At 41.8% G+C, this 24,052-nt stretch overlaps 1 protein-coding gene across 1 annotated transcript in view; it reads right to left on the bottom strand.

The window, feature by feature from the left end:
• LOC149206776 (uncharacterized) overlaps positions 1-15,335 on the bottom strand; it is a 28,019-nt gene extending 12,684 nt beyond the window's left edge. Inside the window, exon 1 of the mRNA XM_089397796.1 lies at positions 14,261-15,335. Within this exon, the coding sequence (XP_089253922.1) occupies positions 14,261-15,335 (1,075 nt within the window). The remainder of the gene's footprint in view (positions 1-14,260) is intronic.
• Positions 15,336-24,052: the final 8,717 nt, after the last annotated feature.

The following is a 24,052-nucleotide window of genomic DNA, read 5'->3' on the forward strand; positions in this document are numbered from 1 at the left end:
AAAGGAACGACTTGACGTGGTGCAAGTTTGGGTTTGGTTTCCTAGTTTGTCGTCCCATATGTATAACCCACAAAACATTGCAAATCTGAGGAACAACTTGAGGTGTTTCTTGGGCGCAGATTACTCCTTTAAGGAAAGGAAAGACATGTCGGTGGCTCAGGTTTTGGTAAGTTTGGACCTTCAGAAGAAGCTTCATGAAAATATGAATATTGGGAAGGGCACTATTAGATTACAAGTATTGAACTATGAAGATTTTCCATTCAGATGAGGAGGTGCCATAAATGTGGTCACCCGGTAAACAATTGCAATCTCCCTTTTAAAAACTCCTCAATATCTAGTAAAGCCACCAAAAAACAAAAGATTGCATGAGTGATTCCAGATGACCACGTGGATTTTCAAGTTGCAGATTGTGTGCGGTGGAAGTCCTTGTTGCCAACTAGCTCCCCCGTGCGTACTTCGTTGATGGGCTCTCCAACGGTGTCTCAGATGGAAGCTACAATTACAGAGCATCTGGCCACGATCAACCAATCTAGGGTGGACACTGTCATCCCTGGTAATTCTATTTCCCTTCCCCCTATTACTTTACTTGTTAGCTCCTTTTTTGATTTAGGGAAAGATTGGAATCAATCTTCTATTGGAATGGATATTGTGGTCTCTCAGAAGTTGTTCACTTCCCTTTCCCCTATGAAAGCCTCTTGTTTTAAACCGTTTGGGTTGTTTAGTTACACCTCTCTAAGAGCGACCGTCTCTTCGAGGTGCTCTGGAAAATCTTGGATGAAGGGGATCTCCTATACACTTTGAGGTTGAGACTAGTCCTCTAGATGACTAATGGCCTTGAAGGTGGCCTTGGATAGTTTTCATATCTGACCATTCTGTAAAGGGTAGGGGTAGAAAATATCATATTTTTCTAGCAAAAGCTAAAGCCTGTAAAGAGATGGTCGCGAGCAAACAAACTTCTTCCATAGATGGGGCTCTTAGAGCATTAATAGCCCACCATGGGGTATCTCAATGAAATTCCCTTCTTTCCATTGAAGTTTCTAAGTATACTTAGTTTAGAAACCCTTCATGCACTTTTTCTGATTTATTCTTACCTACTTGTTATTTTTCTTTAACAAGTTATTTACAAAGTAAATATTGAAAATAAACACTAGTGCATGCTCAACATATTATTGATCAGAAACTAAAATAAACAAGAACAAACACACCACATGACACCATTATTTTTGGACCATGTCCCCGGAAAAACCCAATGCGGGAAAACCGATGCAACTATTTGAGGGTTTTCTTATTAAGCAATATCAGAGTACAATCTGGGTGCCGAAAACGGCCTACCCAACAGAGAATTTCCTTAGCCTCTATACCTCACAGTTTGAGAGAAATCTCTTGGCTGAAACCCTAGAAAATCCTTCCGGCAGCTCCTCAGCACAAAATTGCTCTGCAACTCCAGTTTCTGCTCAATCTGGATTGCGCCAACCCCTCTATATCTCACGTTGGCCCTGCGTCAACCTTTCTTGGCCTGCGTCAGCCTCAGGAGGCCTTGCGTTAGCTCTGGGAACCTCTACGTCAACTGCGTTGGCCCCTCTGGTGCTCTGCGCAGCACTGGGCTGCCTCTGCGTGGCCCTGCATGAGCCCTTGCTGGCTCTGTGTCACCCTCCTTAGCTGCTACGCTGCTCTCCCGACACAATCTCTGCCTTCTCTGTTTCTCTATACTCAATGCCCCTCAATTACTCTCCTGATCACTGATTCTATCTCTCTTAGCAAACCCCGCTCTAGAGAATAGAATGACTGATCATCTGGTGTGATCTCCAAGTGACCCTCAAGCCTCCTCTTATACTTTTCCTATTGACAATTCAACGACTGAGACTAAGTCCCTAATCAACGGCCAAGATTAGATCTGGCTTGATCCATGTCTTTTGGACCACTCTAACACAGATTCATATTAATACTCATTAATATTTTATTTTCCCTAAGTTTAAACTTAGGGACTCCATTAAAAATATTAATTATTTTAATATCTCCCGATCTGTTTAGAATCTTCCCAAACCCTTTGAGTATTGGAGATCTCATGTGCCCCAACCTCTCCACCAAATTTTGTGGCTAGAGCACATCCAATGCTACCCCAAATGAACACTTTCAATTTAGAGGTTTGGCAAGTAACCCCAAATGACTTGCTCATAGGAGATCGATTCAGGTGTAGCAACCTGATGTTAGTTTTCTTCAAGAAACTCTTGGGGAGGGTGAGAATATTACAAAATTTTTAGAATCTACCATATCCTTCCAGAAATTTATTGCTCTGAATGTTTGTGGTAGATCAAGTTGATTGGCCTTGGGGTGGCATTCCTAGAAGATCCATGTTCATAATACATGGAGTATCCCCTTAGGCCTATGTCTAGTTGGTTTTTCCTTGGAATTGGATAACATCTTTACTTTCATTAACCTTTATCAACTAAATGAGGGTCGAGTTTCTTTCTGGAATGATGTCTTTAGAAAGTCTTTTCTGTGTGATGAGAATTTGTTTATCGGTGGAGATTAAAATTTCTCTCTCGGTGTTGCAGAATCCAAGGAACCCCTTGTCATAATTGATTCCCTCACAGACTATTTTTCTCACCATATTGTTGCTAAGCGTTTGATTGCCCTTGTTCCAGTTCGGTTAAAACCCACATGGAGGAACCTTCGTGTGGGGGAGGGCAATAAGACAAAAAGCCTTGACAGGTTTCTTGTGGCAAAATCCATGGTGCTTAGGTTTCGTCTTCTTCGTCAATGGGTGGGATCTGGAGGTGAATCAAATTACTCTTCAATTCTATTAGAATTAAAAGTACATAACCATAAGCATGTTAGTCCATTCAAGATGAAATCTAATTGGATAAATGATGAGAGTTTCCTTGCTTTGGTCAAAGACAATTGTCATTCCTTTGATGTTGGGGTTGGCTTGTCTACAACCAGTTAATTTGACTCCAATTTAAAACATATTAAGCATTTGATGAAGGAGTGGGCGTTTCTACTCGTCGAAAGAAGGAAGATCTAGTGGAAGTTGAACAAAAAATTGAGATTTTTTCATAATTAGGAGGGTTATCGTTCACATGAATCCAAGGAGGAATTGTACAAACTTGAATCAAGACGAAAGGAGATTCTTCCCAACAAGGAAGCATCTTGGCACCTTTAAAGGAAGGGCAATTTGGTTGGACTGTGGGGATGAGAATACCAAGTTTTTTCCTGCCTATGCAAAAGGTCGAAAACTAACCAATACTATTTGGTTTATGGAGGATTCTATGGGATGTTAGGTCACAAATTTTAAGGCTTAGCTTCCCTAGGTAAGGCCGATTTTCAAAAAAAATTCTAGAAACCTGAGGGGGTCACTATTGCAAAAGCAATCTGAGTGGCTCAATTTTTTCCAAGGTTTGTGGAGGATGAAGAAAACAGATCACGAATGGAGGAGGTCTTCGAGGATGAATTAAAGGTAGTTGTTTCTAGTTCTCAAAAAGTCAAGAGACCGGGGCTTGATGGGTGGGCCATCGAATTCTTCTCGGTATCTTTAGGTAAAGATTTGTTAAGAGTTGTCAATGAATCTAGAATGGAGGGAAGGGTTATGTTAGCCTTCAGTTCTACTTTTATTGTCCTTATTCCTAAGGTGGACACCCTTGTCTTTTGAGGACTTCGGGCCTCCCTCCCTTTGCAATTGTTTATATAAGGTTATTGTTGAAATTTCTAAGTCTAACATGTCAGAAATTCTTCCTGCATTATCTAGTTTCTTTCACCTACTTGTTTATTCCTTAACAAATTATTTAACCATATAAATACTGAAAATAAACACAAATGTTGTCTCAACTCATCTATAGATCATCAACTGAAATAACAGACAAACACACAAGGGACACAATTATTTTTTGGACAATTGTCCCCAGAAAAACCCAATGCAGGAAAACCGGTGCAACAGTTTTGATGGTTTTAATATTAAGCAGCTTTCTTGAGTACAACTAGGGTGCCAAACTGGCTCAGGCAACAGAGATTTCTATCTGGCAGTAATACCTCTCCTCGGAAGCAGATATTCAACAAGTCTACCCCACGAAAATCCTTCCAGTGCTTCTCTAAGGCTCTACGTCAGCCCTGCTAGCCTCTGCGTAGCTCTGGAACCCCCTGTGTCAGCCCTCTCCCTCTCTGCGTCAGCTTTCTGGCTTTTTGTGTCACCCACGCAGGTCGTGCTAGCCTCTGTGCAGTCTCTGGCTGCCTCTGTGTGGCTCCTGTTGGCTCTGCATAGCCTCCTCAATCACTGCGCTGACCCTCTGGCACTATCTTTGCCTCTCTACTATGTACTCACTGCCCCTCGCTGCAACTTAGATCACTTGTTCGAATTTTCTCAGCAAACCCCGCTCCAGAAAATCGAATTGACTGATCAATCTTGGTGTATCTCCATCTGACCCTCAAACCTCCTCTTATACTTTTCATGTTGAGTCTTCAACAGCCGAGATTAAGTCCCTAATTAATGGATAATATTAGGTTTGGCTTGATCCATGTCATTTAGAACATTCTCACCTAGTTTTATACTAATACCCATTAATATTTTAATTTTCCTAAGTTTAGACTTAGGATCCCCATTAAAAATATTAATTATTTTAATATCTCTCCAACCGGGTGGAATTTACCCAAACCATTTTTGGGTCTTGAAGATCCCATGTGCCTTAGCCTCTCCACCAATTTTCATGGCTAGATCACATCCGATGCTACCAGAAATCAACACTCCATCTTAGCGAGGAATGTGCTCTAGTAATGCTCCACCACTAAACATCACATTGATCCTCCTGCACCGGTACCTGTGTTGATGCTTGGCCTGCTACCTAGCATCCACTGCACTGTTGCTTCCTGTACCATTGCCATGACACTTCCACTGTCATTGCTACATCTGCACTGCAACTCCCTCTCAACATGTTGCTCCTGCTACCCATAGCACTACCACTGCTAATTGTTGCACTGCAACTCAGTTACCGAGAAGTAAGTAATTGATCTACCCAAAACTCTGACATCCTTGTTAGTCTGAAAGCCTCCTGATGCTGAAGCTACCTCTGCTGCTATCCTGTGCTCCCTCTGTTGCCTTTACGTTGCTGCAACCACCTTTGTGCCTCTCCCACTGCTGCAAACACCTCTGTGCTTCTTGCACTACTGCAACCACTTTTGTGCCTCTCTCATTGCTACAACCCCCACTCCGCTGCTACAGACCTCTGCACTCTAGCACTGCCTTGTCGCTCCGTCGCATCTTGCTTCTACCTGACATTTGTCGTCCTGCTACTGTCGATAAGGGTTCTCGTAGTTGGATATGATCCAAGAGTTTGGGTACCTTAAGGAACCTGCCCCTCATCTTTTGTAGTCCTCCTGACTACAACTTGATGTCACCCCATCTCTTCTCTAGAGGTGTATGAGCACTCATGGCACAGTCTTCATCCGTCTCGACTTCTTTCTCCGCCTTAGCCGGAGCTGCCTTGGAGTCAGAAGCCTCTCCCTTATTCTTCTTCTTGGGACACTAGGTTGCATAATGACCCATCTCCCCACAATGGAAGCACTTCACCTTGGAGATGTCTTTCTTCTTCTTCTTTCCTTGTTGTCCCGCAGATGCCAGAGCCACATCCTCCTCTTTCTTGATTTGACCTCTTTTGTTGTACTTCCCGCCTTGGTCAACCATCTGATCTCTTTTTGGCGAAGAGCTGCCCACATCTCTTCCCATCCCGGAAGATCAACTCTGCCCAAAATTCTTTGGACAAATGTCTCCCAATCCTCGGAGACTACAGTCAGGGCGGTCCTCACCATAAACTTCTGATCTAATGTGGCCCCTATGGAAGTAAGTTGGTCCCGAATCTCTCGCAACCTGTTGAGGTATACATCTATCTGCTCCCCCTTATGCATCTGATACGACCGTAGCTGATTCTCCAACAACATCTTCCTTTGCACGGAAGTGCCCTAATACAATGTCGTCAAGGTATCCCACATCTCATTTGTCGTGTTCTTCTCGGAAATATGTGGTATTACATGATCCTTGACCCCATCAAAGATTATGCACTTTGCCTTCGCCATTGCATCCTCATATTTTTCATTATCAGCTGAGTTGACTGGGATAGCGACGATTCTCAAGGCGAAGCCCTTAATGCGATGTCTATCCAGAACAGACAGGATCCTAGCCTTCTAGATGACAAAGTTAGAGGCCCCGTCCAACTTGTCCTGATCCCTCAATCTGTTCATTGCCATCTCCACTCCTCTTCTAGACTCCCTTTGAGTCTCGACTTCCCTCCTGGAAGTTCTCTACTAGATTCCCTCTGAGTCTCAATTTCCCTACTGGAAATCTTCCCGCCAACTGTCGATCCGCTCCTCTTTGATCCTCTTTGTAACTGAAACATGAATCTAAATTTCTTGGCTAGAAATCTGCTAAGGCAGTGACTCCCTCTACCTCGGTTCTATCTCGTTAGGTATTGTTCTGCTTCGACAACAACAACACCCCACCAACGTCCCAATCCTCAATTTTCCCACAACTCCCTAGGCCCCAGCAACTGAAGAAACTGAGCCTCCCAGCTTTGCGCAATCTCGACAAGGCTTAATCGCTCATTTGGCCAACTTCTTCAAGCCTGCCTGGCTGAGTAGGATGGCGTGGCTCTTTGTGAGCCTCTTCTGCCTCTCTTTGCCTCTGCATTAGCCCTTTATCTGGCTCGAAATGATGACGCAAGCCCTCTGCATCACTCCCTCTTTGCTGCTTTTTGTTTAGGACCAGCTTTGTCTCTTGGGACTACTACTGCTGCAAATACTTCTGATTACGTTGGTGCCTCCAGTCCTCCTATGATTTGCAATGCTCTGATACCATGTTGAAATTTCTAACACGTCGAAATTCTTCCGGCATTATTTGGTTTATTTCACCTACTTGTTTATTCCTTAACAAATTATTTAACCATATAAATAATGAAAATAAACACAATGCAGTCTCAACTCATATACAGATCATCAACTGAAATAATAGATAAACACACAAGGGACACTGTTATTTTTAGACAATAGTCCTCGGAAAAACCCAATGCGGGAAAACCAGTGCAGCAGTTCTGAGGGTTTTATTATTAAGCAACTTTCTTGAGTACAACTAGGGTGCCAAATTGGCTCACCCAATAGAGATTTCTATCTAGCAGTAATACCTCTCCTTGGAAGTAGATATTCAGCAAGTCTACCCCATGAAAATCCTTCCATCACTTCTCTCAGGCTCTGCGTCAGCCCTGCTAGCCTCTGTGTAGTTCTGGAACCCCCTGCGTCAGCCCTTAGCCTCTATGCGTCAGCTCTCTGGCCTTTTGCGTCAACCACACAGGCCCTACTAGCCTTTGTGCAGTCTCTAGCTGCCTCTGCGTGGTTCTTGTTGGCTCTAGATAGCCTCCTCAATCACTGTGATGGCCCTCTGGCACTATCTTTGCCTCTCTGCTATGTACTCACTGCCCCTCATTGCAACTCAGATCACTTGTTTGAATTTTCTCAGCAAACCCCGCTCCAGAAAATCGAACTGACTGATGTATCTCCAACTAACCCTCAAGCCTCCTCTTATACTTTTCCTATTGAGTCTTCAACAACCGAGATTAAGTCCCTAATCGACGACTAAGAGTAGATTTGGCTTGATCCATGTCATTTAGAACATTCTCGCCTAGTTTTATATTAATACCCATTAGTGTTTTAATTTTCCTAAAGTTAGACTTAGGAACCCGATTAAAAATATTAATTATTTTGATATCTCTCCAACCGGGTGGAATTTCCCCAAACCATTTATGGGTCTTGGAGATCTCATGTTCCTTAGCCTCTCCACCAATTTTCATGGCTAGCTTGCACAATCTAAAAATTCAAAACATCAAGTGACTCAAGAGGGGTTGCACAGTTTAAAAATTCAAAACACCAAGTGTGTCGTATTTAAGATAGATCTTTCAAAGACATATGATTGTGTTAATTGGATGTTCATCAGACTCCTTACTCATGTGGGTTTTGAGGTCTCGCTTATCAACTGGATCATGAGATGTTTGATGTGTGTTTTGATAAATGGTTTTGTTTCGCCTTTCTTCCATGCACAAAGAGGTTTGCGACAAGGTTTCCCTTTGTCCCCACTTCTTTTTTACTTGTTATTGAAGGCACCTTAGCCATATGCTGAAGGAGGCAAAGCTAAGAGGTGAGCTCAAAGTTGTGGTTGTAGCTCATGCTCTAGCTATTACTCATCTACTTTTTGTTAACGATATACTTATCTTTTGCAACGGTTAGGGTAGAGATATCCAAAAATTTCATGAAATTATGTTCATGTTTGAGAAAGCTACAGGTATGGTCATCAATGAAAGAAAATCTACCATATCTTTTCACAATTTGGATGAGCATGAGATTTTTTATATCAAAATTGTCTTTCCATTTGAGTTATCTGAATTAGAAGATTGCCTAATGTATTGGGTTTCCATCTAAAACCAAAAAACTACAGGTATGGTCATCAACGAAAGAAAATCTACCATATCTTTTCACAATTTGGATGAGCATGAGATTTTTTATATCAAAATTGTCTTTTGAGTTATCTGAATTAGAAGATTGCCTAATGTATTGGGTTTCCATCTAAAACCAAATTGTTACAAAAAATAAGATTAGTCTTAGTGAAATCAATTTTGAAGCCATTCTGGTTTACTGGATATCCGTGGCTTGGATTCCAAAGGGTGTTTTGGAGAAATCTAGGAGGATTTGTTTTAGGTTTTTGTGGGAAGGGTCCCAAGATCATTTTCTCCTTCCATCGATTAAGTGGAATCGCCTTGCAATGCCAAAGTTGCAGGGTGGGTGGGGGCTAAAAAATATTTTATGTTCTCAAAAGCCCTTGCATCAAAGTGCAGTTGGAGGCTTCTCTCTACTCATAGCCTTTGGACGATGGTGGTCTTCCAGAAGTATATTGCACCATATTCCCTAAAAGACTGGGTGCGGCTTCAGGACAAATCTAGACAGAGTATTTTAGTAGTATGTGTGAAAATTCATGAATCTAACACATCAGAAACCCTTATTGCATTTTCTGGTTTACTATCTCCTACTTGTTCTTTGCATTAACAAGTTATTTAAATGCATAAATATCGAAGTAAACAAAAATGCAGCCTTCACAAATATATAGATCAGCAACTGAAATAAACTGAGACAACACAAGGGACACCGTTATTTTTGGACAATTGTCCCCAGGAAAAACCCAATGCGGGAAAACCAGTGCAGCATATAGAGAGTTTTATTTTTAAGTAGATTATGAATACAACTAGGGTGCCAAAAATGGCTCACCCTTCAGATAATATCCTTGGCAGCAATACCTTTATCCAGAGATAGATATTCTGGCAAATCAGCAACCAGATGAATCAAGCCCACAGTGACTCTGATTGTTCCTTGTGCTGGACAGTGAAAGCTGCTCCAAGCACTCCTCTAGAATTGCGTCACCCTCTCTGGAACTGCATCACCCTCCTCTGGCTAATCTGCTCTCAGTTTGCCCCACAGACTTCCTCAGCGCACCCTCTAAAGCTCTCTGTGTTAATTGTGTCAGCTTCTACAGCCTTTGCGTCAGCTTCTTTGACCCTCAATGTCCTCTGCACTGACCTCCTTAGCCTTTGCATCAACCATGCTGCCTCTGCGTCAGCCTTCCTGGGCTCTGCGCTTCCTCTTCTAGTACTATGTTGCCTCTCTGATATGTATTCTTTGGCCTCCTGCCGAACTGCCCCTCACTGCAACTGATCACTTGTTCGATTTCCTCAGCAAACCTCGCCCCAGAAAATCCAACTCACTGATCTCTCTTATACTTTTCTTGTTGACGATTCAATGGCCGAGATTAAGTCCTTAATCAACGGCTAAGAATATATCTGGCTTGACCCTTGTTATTTAGAAATTTCTTACCCATATTATATTTTTTTTTTTTTAACATGATCGAATACTTTTATATTATAAAAGACTTCAGCAATGGGATGGTCCCGTTACAAATACTAGAGGAAGCGAAGTAGAATTGATCCAAATTGGGCACGCAGTCCCTTGATCTAATTCACTGGGCTTGTTTCTTGAAACTTGAAGGATAAGATGGCTGTATTGCCGTATGAACTGACCTAGTAATAGACAATATCTACAGTGCATGAGACAAGATCACCAGAATTAATTAATTGAATCGGTGGGCAGCTGCCCCTAGTCTTTTTTGTCACTGTTCCTGGTTGAGGCCTCCCCTTGAATGCTTTGATTCATGGATTTGATGTGGTTGATGGCTTCTTCAAGGTGATTTCATTTTTCTTTTAAGCCTTCTATTTCTGCCTTTTGTTTTTCGAGTTTTTTCCTCTTGAATCTGTTCTCTGACTGGACTTCTTCTTTGAGTTCGTTGAAGTGCTTGATGAAGCGGGCTATCATGAAACAGTGAGCCTTGCAAAGAGTGCAGCTGTTGTTAGTGATGACGCGGTCCAGCGGATTTTCTGCCATTTTTGAAGAGTTTTGGGTGATCTTAGAGGAATTGATGCAGGGCTGAACTGGACTGCTACCAAGGGAGGAGCGGGGATTGGAAGAGATTCTGCAGGAAGAGAGCTGACAGTTCAGAAAGGGGAGGGTGAAGATCAAAGCACCACGAGGAAGAGGGGAGAAGTAGCTTCTGAATGAGATGTAGTTAGCAGAGGGGAGAGCGAGGGGGATTAAACCGAGATAGAGATGTACAGGGAGAGGAGAAACAAGGGTCAGCGAAGATGAAGGAGGTTGAAACACGTAGAATGCAGAGATGTTAGAGAAAGAAACATGAGTACAATCCGGAAAAACATAAACAATACCTCGAGTGACAATCTTCAGTGGGCGACTTCGAATGATGCACGCCGAGGACAATTTGGAAGGAGTAATGTCGCGGACGGAGGGCGCTGCTGCTTCAATGAGAAGATGGAATCTGTTCCCCACGGGCTGGAGGAGGACCCAGGCATACCACAGGACCTCTGAGAATATCTCGGGCTGCTCAGGAATACCACTCTGAGAATAAGAGGAGCAACTACGACTAAGGTTCACTAGGAGCGACCTAAAGCAGGAACACACAACTTTGTTATAGAAGAAGAGCGCGGTAGCGGGATGACTGAGTTGAAGCACTGCGAGCTGTTTATAAGCCCACACAAGCTTCAGGGCCTTTGAGTGAAAATCAGACTGGTCAGAGATATTCCTGTCCCGAGTGTCTAATTGGAAATTTCTTGAGCAGCCTTTTGGAGATATGAGATGACTGCTGCCTAACTTCTGTGAGGACTTATCACGGGTCTCGTCCCTGTCCAGTGTGTAGTACTGTTTTTCCTTTAACCTTTGGATTTTATTGGTAGTGTTTGGGGAATGGAAGTGGGTGTTGTTAGTTTGAAGAGTGTCGGTCATCGAACTGCAAGGACTAGAGGGAGAGGCGAGCTTGTTGTTGAGGTGTCTTTTGAGACTATGGATCCTGGGCCCGGTTGGGGGGCGAGGCAACTTATGGAATTGATTTCTCATAGATATTATTGTTCTCGCGGACCTGCCCTATGGGTCTGGAGACAACACTGTTTGCTAATGAGTCTGCCTTAACGTTATTATTCCTCATAACATGTTTGAATTGGATGTTCCCCAGATGCTTTGTGTTGTTCATTGTCCTGAGTTTGATTCTGTTGAGGGCCTGATTTTTGAAGTCACCCCCTGAAACCATCATTTCTATCATGATTGCCGAGTCACCAATTATGACTGGATTTTTGGCCTGAACATTTTTCAGAATGTAAGTGCCTAGGAAGAGGCTATAGGCCTCTGCCATATTACTTGTTGTGTTTCCCAGTCCCCATTCATAAGTGATGATGGTTTGCCCATTTTGGTTTGTGATTATTCCCCTTGCTCCTGCTTGTCCGGGGTTATTTTTTGAAGCACCGTCAAACTGAAGAGTGAGCGTCTTTTGTTCAAGGATCCATTGTTCAATTTCAATTTGAGTTCCCCTGAGTTTCCCGTTCTTTTTCTCCTTGCCTGACTTGGTTAGGAATTGCTTGTTCGTTGAGTAGACCAATGGGAATTTGTTGTACCATTCTACCTCTTGTTTCTGCCAGTTGGTGGGATCCTTTTGAATTACCGTGTTTGCACTTATCATTTTTGCAACTAGGCCCAAGGTTTTGGCCAAGGTGATGGCTGGATTTGGTTTTTGATCCTTGAAAATGCAGCTATTCCTGGAGAGCCATATTTTCCAGCAAAGAGTAGGAGGAATGCATCTCCATATTCTGAGAATAGTAGCTTTACCTTTTCTAGCATGGGGGTAGCCTTTCTCCCAATTTCTGAAAAGAGTTGTGAGCTGATCGAAGTTTGTTCTGGAAGAACTTAGGGGGCTGATGAGTTGATGCCAGCAGTTTTGGGCACAGGAGCACTCAAGAAATAAATGTTGGCTGGTCTCCTCCTCTTTACGACAAAGGCAGCATATTGAGGGGCCTTGAATCCATTTTTTTTGAGATTTTCAGCTGTGAGAATCTATCTTCCCTTTTAGGAGGGTCCACGAGAAGAATTTTATCTTTGGGAGGCATTCATTCTTCCAAACTGAGGTCTGAAAGTTCCAATTGTTTAAATTGTTGCTAGCTTGAAGGAGTTGATACCCATCTTTAACAGTGAACTTTCCTCCATTTAGATCCCAGACATGGCTGTCCTGAGTGAATTTTTAGTTGGGGCAGCTCCCATCAGAGTTCGCTTCAGATCGATCCATTGATTTTTGAGGTGATTTGGGAGAGGGAGGTCCTTCCAAGCAGACCAGCTATTGTCATCCTAGGCCAAGATATCATATAGGGAGTGTATGCTTTTGGCTTCCATCCACGTTTTCAGAGGGCTATATTGCTGGAGGAGACTTCTAGGTTCTGAGCCCATAATTCTGTCTGTCGAAAGATTTGTGTCTTTACCATTTCCAGGGGATTTTGAAATATGATTTTTGATTAGGGGAATGGCTTTTTTGATAAATCTCCAAGCTGGAGTGCAAGGTCGTTCCACTATCAAATCAGAGAGCACCTTGGAGTGTTGACCATTGAGGTATTTTTTTCTTGAGAGCCTCAACCCACCAACTGCCTTTTTCCATTAACATTCTCCACACGAGTTTGAAGCCCATCGCTTTGTTAGTTAGGCTTGGGATCTTGATAGATATGCCACCTTTTTCGAAGGGGAGAATCACCTGTTCCCATCGGACCAAACTGAATTTTTATGTTTCTTGTTTCCCTCCTTGCCAAAGAAAGCCTCTCATGATTAACTCCAACTATTTATGAATGCTTGCTGGGGCCAAAGTGACATCGTACTAATATATCGTAAGGGCTGAAAGAAGGGCTTTAATAAGGATGGTCCTGCCCGCAAGGTTCAACCACGACAACCCCCAACTTTGGAGGAGTCCTCTCATTTTTTCAATCTGCTTATTCCAAATCTCTGACTTGACAACTTCCTTTGCCAGAGGAAGGCCAAGGTAGGAGAAATGACTCCAATTTCTTTGGACAGGGATGTCCATGATTAGGGAAATTCTCTTCATTACTTGGGGTGAGACATTCCAAGTGTAGATACGGCACTTTTTGTTGTTAAGCAGACCCCCTGAGACGGCCGTGAAGGTGTCCAAAGTTTTCTCAAATATCCTTGCAATTAGACTCGAAGCTCCTCCTATTAAAAGAGTGTCATATGCAAATAGCGAGTGGTTTATCTCTTTAATTCCTCTCGCTATAGTTATGCCTGTGATCTCCTTTTGTTTCCTTAGATTTTCCAGATGTATGCTTAAGGTTTCCGCCATGATAATAAAAATGAAGGGTGAGAGGGGGCAGCCTTGTCTCAAACCTCTGGAGCTGCGGAAGTAGCGACTAGGCCTTCCATTAATTAAGGGGGTTGTCCAAGGATTTGAAATGCATTCCATAGTGATGTTGATGAACTTACTGGATATTCCAAATTTCCGAAGAACAACTGCTAAGAATTGGTGGTTAACTTTGTCAAAGGTGTTTGCCATGTCAAGTTTTATTATCATGCCTCTTGGGGAAGAAACCTCCTTGGTTATCATAAATGAGAGTAGGCAAGAGCTTTTTCAATCTATTGGCTAAGATTTTGGTGACGATTTTATAGGAGATGTTGCAGAGGGAGATGAGTCTGAAGTGATCAAAGGAGAGAGGGTTTGGTTCCTTGGGAATAAGCGCCAAATGGGAAGTTTTTGTGTTTTCTCCCATCTTGGTTTTTTTGAAGATGTTTTTGACCATCTTGATGAAGTCTTTCTTTATGGTATCCCAAAGAGTCCTATAGAAGGCAATTGTGAAACCGTCAGGCCCGGGAGCCTTGTCCGGCTGCATACTGTGCACAACTTCTCTGATTTCATCCTCTGAAACATCCTGATCCAGCTCTCTATTTTGCTGCTTAGTGATTTTACACTCTACTGGAAGGAGAAAACCCACGCTATCAGTAGACTGATGCTCTGCAGTTAGGAGGGACTTGAAGTGGTTGTGAGCTGCTTCTTTAATTTCCTCTTGCTCTCTTAATTCTTTACCTTCAACAATGATTTTATCAATTTGGTTTCCCGCTCTTCTGAGCTTGATGTTATTGTGGAAGAATGAGGTGTTCTTATCACCCGCTTTGAGCCAAAGGCACCTTGATTTTTGTCTCAGCTCCTCTTCTTCGGCTTTGTTCTGCCTGTATAATTCCTTGAAAATTTCGTTTTCTTGAGCTTGCTCTTCTTTTGAGGTTTGCTGGGCCTCCTTTCCCTGAATCCAATGTTCTAGTTTCCCGTGGAGCTCGATTTTTTTGGTTTGCTCCATAGTTGCATTCTCTTTTGCCCACTGTTTAATTGCTGATCTAAGAAGTTTTAATTTGGATTCCCAGACATAGTGTGGAGATCCAATGACTTCCGTCTGCCAGCTTTCTTTTATGATCTTATGGAAATCCTCATTGTTGCATAGCTTATTGTATTTGAATGGGATTAGCCTAAGAATTCCTTTTCTATCTAGAATTAGGACCACAGGTTTATGATCTGAGGCTGTAGGGTGGATGATCTTGCTTTTGATTGAGGAGAATCCCGCTGCTATGCTTTCATGGATTAGTATCATGTCGAGTCTTTCTTTTATGTTATGGTTTCCCGCTCTCTTATTGCTCCCCATGAATTTGTCATTGCTTGGTGGGATGTCAATGAGTTTGTTGAATTCTATGATTTCTTCCAGAGCGTCTCTGGAGGGGTCAACAAGATATTTCCCTCCTATCTTTTCATCGATGTTTCTTATTAGGTTCAGGTCACCACCTACTACTGCCTTCCTATTTTGACATGCCTGTAGCTCTGATTTAATGGAATCCCAACAGTTTGCTTTGTCCCTGTAATGGTTTGGAGCATAAACATTGAACACCATGACTTATTCATTTGTGATTTTGTTGTTGAAATCAGTTCTAACCCACCAGTGAGTAGAGTTTTGTCTGGTGAGGTCCCATTTTCTCTTGTTCCACAATGTGCCTATTCCTCCTGAGGCACCCAGTGAATCTGTAGCTGTTCCTACAAAGATTTTGTGTTTTTTTGTGAAATTTTGGAAATCTTGGCTGGACATTTTGGTCTCTTGGATCAGAAGTAAATCCGACTTCTCTTGAGTGATAAGATCTCGGACTGCGTTGGATTTTAGAGAGGAACCCAGGCCTCTGCAATTCCAAGAGACCAAATTCATTACTTACTAACTTTGAGGTGAGCCCCACTCTTCTCCTTTGTCTTCTCTCCACTTCCTTTTTGCTTGGCCAAAAAAGAGTCCATTGGTTGTTGAGTACCTGTGGCCATTTCTTTAGCTGTTGTTTCGTCTCTTATCTCTTTGTTTGATTTCCTGCCTGCTTTTTTGGGTGGATCTGGATTGCTGCTTGCTTCTTTGACTTTATTTCTAGTTAAGATACGATCAATGGTGGGAGGGGGGGAGGGGAGAGTCTGAGAAGGGGAGTGCAGAACAGCTAGGGTTGTGACTGGAGGAGGAGAAGACGGGGAGGGTGGGTCTTCTTCCTCCAGAGATTCAAAGGGATTTGAGGTGGAAGGAATCAAGATGGGAGGAGGGGGGTGGGGAGCAGCTTGCGAAATAGGGGGAGGCTTAGGTTTAGGTCCAGACTGATTTGGGTTTGATTTCTTTCTTTTGACTTATTCCCAAATGTCTTCACTAGCTTTAACATTTTCATTCCTTTCATTTTCTTTTAGTTTACTATACCTGTTAGCGAAATGACCGTATTCATTACATACCTTTCATTTGAACGGAATTTTTTCATAGTCCAGTTGCCGAATGTGAGTCCATTGGTCCACTTTGATCTTGATTGCTTCTGGGAGGCCTTTCCCTAAGTCGACTTCAACACAAATCCTTGCACAAGCATGCATATTGTCCTTTGGTTCGCATCTGTCAATGTATTTTCCCACAGCATTTCCGATGGCTTTAATCGATTCATCTCCCCAGCAGTGGAGGGGGAGGTGAGGCAAGCGAACCCAGACTGGAACAACATTAGGAATGTCCATTTCAGGGTCAAAGTCAGGAGACCATCTGTTCAAGTAGAGGCCTATTGAGTCCATGAAGTAGGGGCCATTTCTGAAGATGAGATTTTGGTCTTCTTTGGTTTCGAAGAGGAAGGTATAGTAACCTCTTCCACAAAATCTTATAGCAATTTTCCCATGGATGTTCGGATTCCAGTTGCGTTCCACCCATTTCTGGACTGCCCTAAGAGAGGGCCATAGGCCAGTAAATTGACCAACCAGGCCTCTTTCAGCAAGAGAGATTGCAGCCCTCCTTGGAAGACTAGGAGGGAGAGAGATTTCAGGAATGTCTGCAAGTTTCTTGACAAACTTTGAAGCAGTGGGCTTGGTTCTGGAGGATGCATTCTCTGAGATGATGGATGCAAAAATCTCGGCCTGTTCTTCATCTTGCGTCTGAGGGGGGTCGAACTCGACCATGGAGAGGGCAGGAGAAGGTTAGCCGCAACGCTAGCCAAAAGAAGGGCGGAGATCAGCTACAGGGGGGGCGGAAAGAAGAAGGGAGGCCCAGCAGTAAGGGCTGCTAGGCAGAGAGCCTGTGGAGGGCCGCAGGAGGAGCAGTTGCATGGCGCAGAGGTTCCTATTCAAAAAAATGGGCGCACTCCGAGTCTGATCCTCGCCTCCAGGGAAAAATCAAATGAGATGCCACCTTACCCATATTATATTAATACACATTAATATTTTAATTTTCCTAAGTTTATACTTAGGAACCCCATAAAAAATATTAATTGTTTTAATATCTCTCCATCCGGGTGGAATTTCCCCAAATGATTTTTGGGTCTTGGGGATCTCATGTGCCTTAGCCTCTCCACAAATTTTCATGGCTAGAGCAAATCCGATGCTACCAAAAATCAACACTCCCTCTTAGCGAGGAATGTGCTCTAGTAATGCTTCACCATTGAAACATCACACTGATCCTCCGCATCGGTACCTGTGATGATGCTAGGCCTGTTGCCCTACATCCATTGTACTGCTGCCCATGGCATTGCCACTGCCACTGCCACTGCTACATCTATACTGCAGCTCCCTCTCAACATGTTGCATCGTGTTGCCTATAGCACTGCCACTGCTAACTGTTGCACCGCAACTCAGTTACCCTGAAGTAATTAACTGACTTCACCCATACACTCACATCCTGGTCAGTCTGGAAGCCTCGTGATGTTGAAGTTGCCTTTGTTGCTATCCTGTGTTCCCTCTGCTGTCACTGCATTGCTGCAAACACCTCTGTGCCTCTCGCACTGCCGCGATGCTACAAACTTCTCCACTCTAGCCTTGCCTTGCCGCTCCACCACACTTTGCTCCCCCCGACACCTGTCATCATGCTACTGTCGTTAATGACTCTCGTAGCCAAATGTGATCCAAGAGTTTGGGCACCTCAAGGATCCTGCCCCTGCATGTAGTCCTCTTGACTACAATTCTATGTCTCCCCACCTCTTCTCTAGAGGTGCATGAGCACTCATGACACAATTGTCATCAGTCTCAACATCTTTCTCCACCTTTGTTGGAGCTGCCTTTGAGTCGGAAGCTTCTCCCTTGCCTTTCTTCCTGGGGCACTGAGATGCATAATGTCCCAGCGCCCCACAGTTGAAGCACTTGAACTTGGAGATGTCATTCTTCTTCCTCTTCCCTTATTGACCCGCATGTTAGAGCCGCATCCTCCTCCTCCTCTTTCTTGACTCGAAATCTCTTACCACTACTCCCCGCCTTGGTCAACCTCCTGATCTCTTCCTGTTGAAGATCTTCCCACATCTCTTCCCAACTGGGGAGAGTCACTCTGCCCAAAATTCTTTGGACAAACGTCTCCCAATCCTTGGAGATTGTATTCAGATCAGTCCTGACCATAAACTCTGGATCCGATGTAGACCCCACTAAAGTAAGCTGGTCGCGAATTCCTTGCAACTTGAGGAGGAAGTGATCTATCTCCTCTCCTTTCGTCATCTGATATGACCTCAGCTGATTCTCCAATAACATCTTCCGCTGCACGGAAGAGCCCTGGTATAATAAGGTGGTCAGTGTCTGCCACATCTCATTTGTTGTATTCTTCTTAGCAATATGTGGTACGACATGATCCTTGACCGCATCTAGGATCATGCATTTCACCTTTGCCATGGCCTCCTCATACTTCTCATTTACATTCGGGTCAACTGGGACAGCTACGGTTTTCAAGGCATAGTCCCTGATGCGATGTTTATCCAGGATTGTCAAGATCCTAGCCTTCTAGATGACAAAATTGGAAGCCCCGTCTAATCTGTCCTGATCCCTCAATCCATTTACTACCATCTCTGCTCCTCTTTTGGACTCCTTCTGAGTCTCAACTTCCCTCTTTGAAATTCTCCTACCAACTGTTGAATCACTCCTCTCCAATCCCCCTTTGCTGCTACAACTCAGATCTGGATTTCTTGGCTAGAAATCCGTCGAGGTAGTGCTTCCCTCTACCTTGCTTCCATGTCCTTAGACATTGTTCTGTACAGACAAAAACAACATCCCACCAGCTCCTCAAATCTCAATCTGCACAGCTCCCTTAGCCCCGGCAACTGAAGAATTTGAGCCCTTCTGCAAATCCTCAGATTCTTCTGTTGGTGTCTTCAATCCTCCTTGATTCGCAATCGCTTTGATACCATGTGAAAATCCTTGAATCTAACATATCAAAAACCCCTACTGCATTTTTTGGTTTACTGTCTCCTACTTGTTCTTTGCATTAACAAGTTATTTAAATGCATAAATATCGAAGTAAACACAAATGCAGTCTTCACAAATATATAGATCAACAACTGAAATAAACTAAGACAACACAAGGGACACCGTTATTTTTGGACAATCGTCCTCGAAAAAATCCAATGCGGGAAAACCAGTGTAGCATATAGAGGGTTTTATTATTAAGCAGATTCTGAATAAAACTAGGGTGCCAGAAATGTCTCACCCTTCAGAGAATATCCTTGGCAGCAATACCTCTATCCGGAGGCAGATATTCCGACAAATCAACAACCGGATAAATCAACCCCATAGTGACTCTGACAGTTCCTTGTGCCAAACAACGAAAGTTGCTCCAAGCACTCCTCTAGAACTACGTCACCCTCTCTGGAACTACATCACCCTCCTCTGGCTAATCTGCTCTCAGTCTGCCCCACAGACTTCCTTAGCGCAGCCTCTGAAGCTCTTTGTGTCAACTGCATCAACTTCTTTGGCCCTCAACTTCCTCTGCACTGGCCTCCTTAGCCTCTGTGTCAGCCTTCTTATGCTCTGCGCTGCCTCTTTGATATGTATTCTTCAGCCTCTTGCCAAACTGCCCCACTGCAACTGATCACTTTTTCGATTTCCTCTGCAAACCTCGCCCTAGAAAATCAAACTAGCTGATCTCTCTTGGTATCTTGGTGTATCTCTAACTGACCCTCAAGCCTCCTCTTATACTTTTCCTATTGACGATTCAACGGCCGAGATTAAGTCCCTAATAAATGGCTAAGATTAGATCTGGTTTGGTCCTCGTTATTTAGAACTTTCTCACCCATATTATATTAATACACATTAATATTTTAATTTTCCTACGTTTATACTTAAGAACCCCATTAAAAATATTAATTATTTTAATATCTCTCCATCCGGGTGGAATTTCCCCAAACAATTTCTGGGTCTTGGAGATCTCCACCAATTTTCATGGCTAGAGCACATCCGATGCTACCAAAAATCAACAATATGGTGGGTTGTTATAAATTTATTTGATTTGATTACTTCTGGTATGGCATGGAAGATCGGGAATGGCTTGAAGGTGTGATTGGGCATAGATCCTTGGCCGAAGAGTGGTGACATGCACAGACTATGATCATCCCTCATTGACTCGCTGAGAGATCAAGGATACTCCAGACTTGCGCATATTAATGATCTTGCTCAAACTACACTTTGGCATCAAGGATGGTTGACACTACAGATTTAAATGTTCAATAGGTTTTTAGGGAGGAATGGTCTAGATATTTGGATGCTTTGCTTTTAGCTCACATTAGATTAAATGATGAAGAGTATGAGTTTGTCTGGGCACTTGCTCCACATGGCATATATACGCCTAAATTGGGTTATATTCACTTAAATGTGCTTGCACAAAATGTAGAGATTAATTGGTGGTGGAGAGCACTTTGGAAGTCGAAATACCCATCTAAGTCTCGTTTACTAGTCTAGTGTATCAATGAGAAAAAAGTTCCTATATAGGGTGCAATGCAGCGAAGATCTAGCTATTCTCTCTCACTACCCCCGGTCAAATGTGCCAACTAGCGAAAGAACTATGCTAAGTGAAAATCCGAATGTCAATATCCCTTCGAGATTTTTTGATGAGGCTTCTCGGGGGTGCGGGGGGGATTCCCTTTGTGGAGGGGGTTTGTTCTTCATTTATCATACCAACATTCCTTTCATGTCAAGATGGACTTGGGTAATGGTACAAATAACTGGGCAGAGATTTTAGCGTGCAAATCCCTTATTGCTTTTGCACAAGAAAAAGGGTGTGAACATCTTCAACTCTATGGTGATTCTTTGTTGGTGGTGAATTGGGTCAATGATACTCAATTGTGTCGGAAGTGACAGAACATATCCCTTGTTCATATTGTGGAGGATATTTTAAAATTAAAGCAAATTTTTATTTCCTTAACATGCATGCATGTTTACAAGGAATGGAATAGGGTTGCTGACAAACTTTCTAAGGAGGGCTTGCATATGGATCGAGGGTTATGGTAGGTGACTAAAGTTACTGGAGCAAAGCACTATCAATTTTTTCACAGGCCTTATATGGATGAGATCCTTCTGGCAAATCATGTTTAATTTCTAGTTCTTATGCATTGTTGTTTCTTATATATTTTGGATGCTCTTCAACATAATTTTTGCATGTATTCCTCAAATATTATGTCACTGTTACAGTGGTTGTTGTCTAACAACACTATGGAAGATTTTATTTTTTGACTGATGTACAATTTTGTAAGTACATATCATGATAGGTTAGTAGTTCTTTATTTTTTCTTTTGACTTTGAAACACCACTACAAGATCTAAGTAGTACCTAGTGAATGCACACTTTATGTGTGTATATACAAAATGTATTTTCTTTCACTCTTATGAATAGAAGTACAATTTTTCCAAGGAAAAAAAAAAAGGATGAATCAACAAATCAGTTAAATTAAAATGGTCATGAAACCACATAATTATGTAGTAGCAAACAAGCAAATTCCCCTTATACATACCTTTTTTCGCCTTTGTCCATAAACAAGTAAATTCCCCAATTACATTCCTCTTCGCCTTTACCCACTACACTTTTGGACTCCACATCAATCCTACACCCACATTATGGGTTGTTAAGGTATTTCTTTCTTTCTCCACCCATTGAATCAAAAAACAAACAATCAATAAAACACACAAGAAAAACAAAATACTAAACTAGAAATTAGCATGGCTATGCTCATAAATTCGAAGATATAAGAACCACAACAATAAAAAAACTAAAAAACAACAACAACAACAATAGTAAAAAAAAATATGACCAACAACTAAAAAAATAAAAATAACAAGAAAAAACATAAAAATACAAACAAGAATATACTTTACAACTTCAAAAAGTGTCCACGGCCAACCAAGGGAACTCTGCACATTGAAAAATAGAACAATATTAAATAGAGACAAGAAAATATTAAGAAAAAATATTAAACACGTAAACTATTGTGAAAGATATGAAACAAATATCAAAATATCTTATCATAAATATTAAATAGAGAAAAAATATATTATGAATAATCTTATGCGCCAAAAGATATATCTTATTCAAACACCAAAAATCATAAACCCTAAATAGGTAAAGAGGGAAAAGAACTATAATGTTTTTACCTGGAAGATTCTATAGTTGATTATGAATGGATTTTGCACCAAAAGAAAACTTATCTCCATGTTTGCCTCAACACTCCATTATAATGTCTCTCTCAATGAATATATTTCAGTAGTTTCAAATGTGATCCATTGCGTTCTTTTACCTACATTGCATTGCACTCATAATTAAATAAATGACCAATAATGTAAGATGCCTGATCCTCCACATTCCCCTACGAGTGCCAAGACGCAACCTTGATTCCTCCAACCATTAAATCTAACAAAAAAAACAAAATAAAAAAAATGCATGAGAAATCTTTAAAACATACTAAAATTCTTATGAGAAATATTAAATAGACTATAATATACTATAAGAAATGTTTAATGGCAACCAAAAATCTTATGCAAAAGTAAGGAGGGAGTAGCACCATTGTATTTGAAATGGGGAGGATTACATGGGTTGTGCAACAATAGAGAACTCACCCTTTGTCCCTCTTACACAAAGATATTCAACAATGCTCCTACATTGTCCATTACCTACATTGCCTCTAAATTTAAAAAAAACACACATTATGTAATTACGTAATGTAGAATGAGATAAATTAACCATACATACCTTATCTTTAGCCTTCACTTAGGAAATATACATTGACTAAGTTGTGTAATTTCCTCATCCACTAAACAAAAACAAAATAGGAAAATCTTATGAGAAATATTTGAAATACACCAAAAATCTCATGAAATTTTTTAACCTAGACTGCATTATACTATCAAAACGGGGAGGATGCAATTGAGGAATAACTAGTGGACTATTTAGAGAAGAGGAAATAATTTTTTCTCAAGTCCATCTTCAACACTAGGGATGAAGCTTTAGAAAATTAGAAAGAATATAAGGCCTATATCAAGGAGGTAAGAGAATGTGAAGGAGAGCTTTAAGACAAATCCAAAACTTTAAAGTGTTAATTTTTTATGAAACTTTGTAACTACTTGGTGAATAACCGAAAACTGAAACTAGTTTACTTTCACCAAGATACAGAGTCTCTTAACAATTCATATGCAGCGAAATAAAAACACCAAAGATGTAAAATCACACTACACAAATATTGGCACGCTTGTATTCTCACGCTTGTATTCTCACGCTTGTATTCTCAGGAAACCCAACAAGGAAAACCTACTTGCTTGATGTGGCTATTTTATTGATTGTTCTTGGAGCAACTAAATATTTTACAAAGCAATATGTCTCTTTGAGAACATACTTGTTCTCCTACTGATATAGCTTGGACTTTCCCTACCAACCATTGATCCCAAATCCTAATTCTAGCGCACTTGTGATCTCCTATTACTTCGAACACAAGCTCTTTGCACTCTCCACAAACAAGGCTCTCTCACAACCTATGAGCTTTATCTTGTCACAAACCTTTTTGCACAAAACAATTGTACTCCTTGTGCCTTCGTCCTTATTTTATTGATTCGATCCATGCTAAATTAGGCTAGTTCAAATATAGAACTCAAGCTTTGATAGCGAGTTAACTGAGAGTGTTACTCACTCTCCTTCCAATCATCACTAAAGTTGTTAACTCATGCTCTATCCAATCAACATTGTAGATCTAACTCGCTCTTCCTTCAATCAAGAGTGAAGACCCAACTCATTCTGACCAGACTCGATCTACCAACCAATCTTGTAATCAAACTGATGAAGACTTCCACTTAACTGATGCTCCAACACTACGCATGAACTTGTGATGATTAT

The sequence above is a fragment of the Pinus tabuliformis genome, chromosome 1_2 (genome assembly GCF_031772625.1).
Source record: "Pinus tabuliformis cultivar Carrire ecotype Pingquan chromosome 1_2, CPIR1, whole genome shotgun sequence".
Classification (NCBI taxonomy): Eukaryota; Viridiplantae; Streptophyta; class Pinopsida; order Pinales; family Pinaceae; genus Pinus; species Pinus tabuliformis.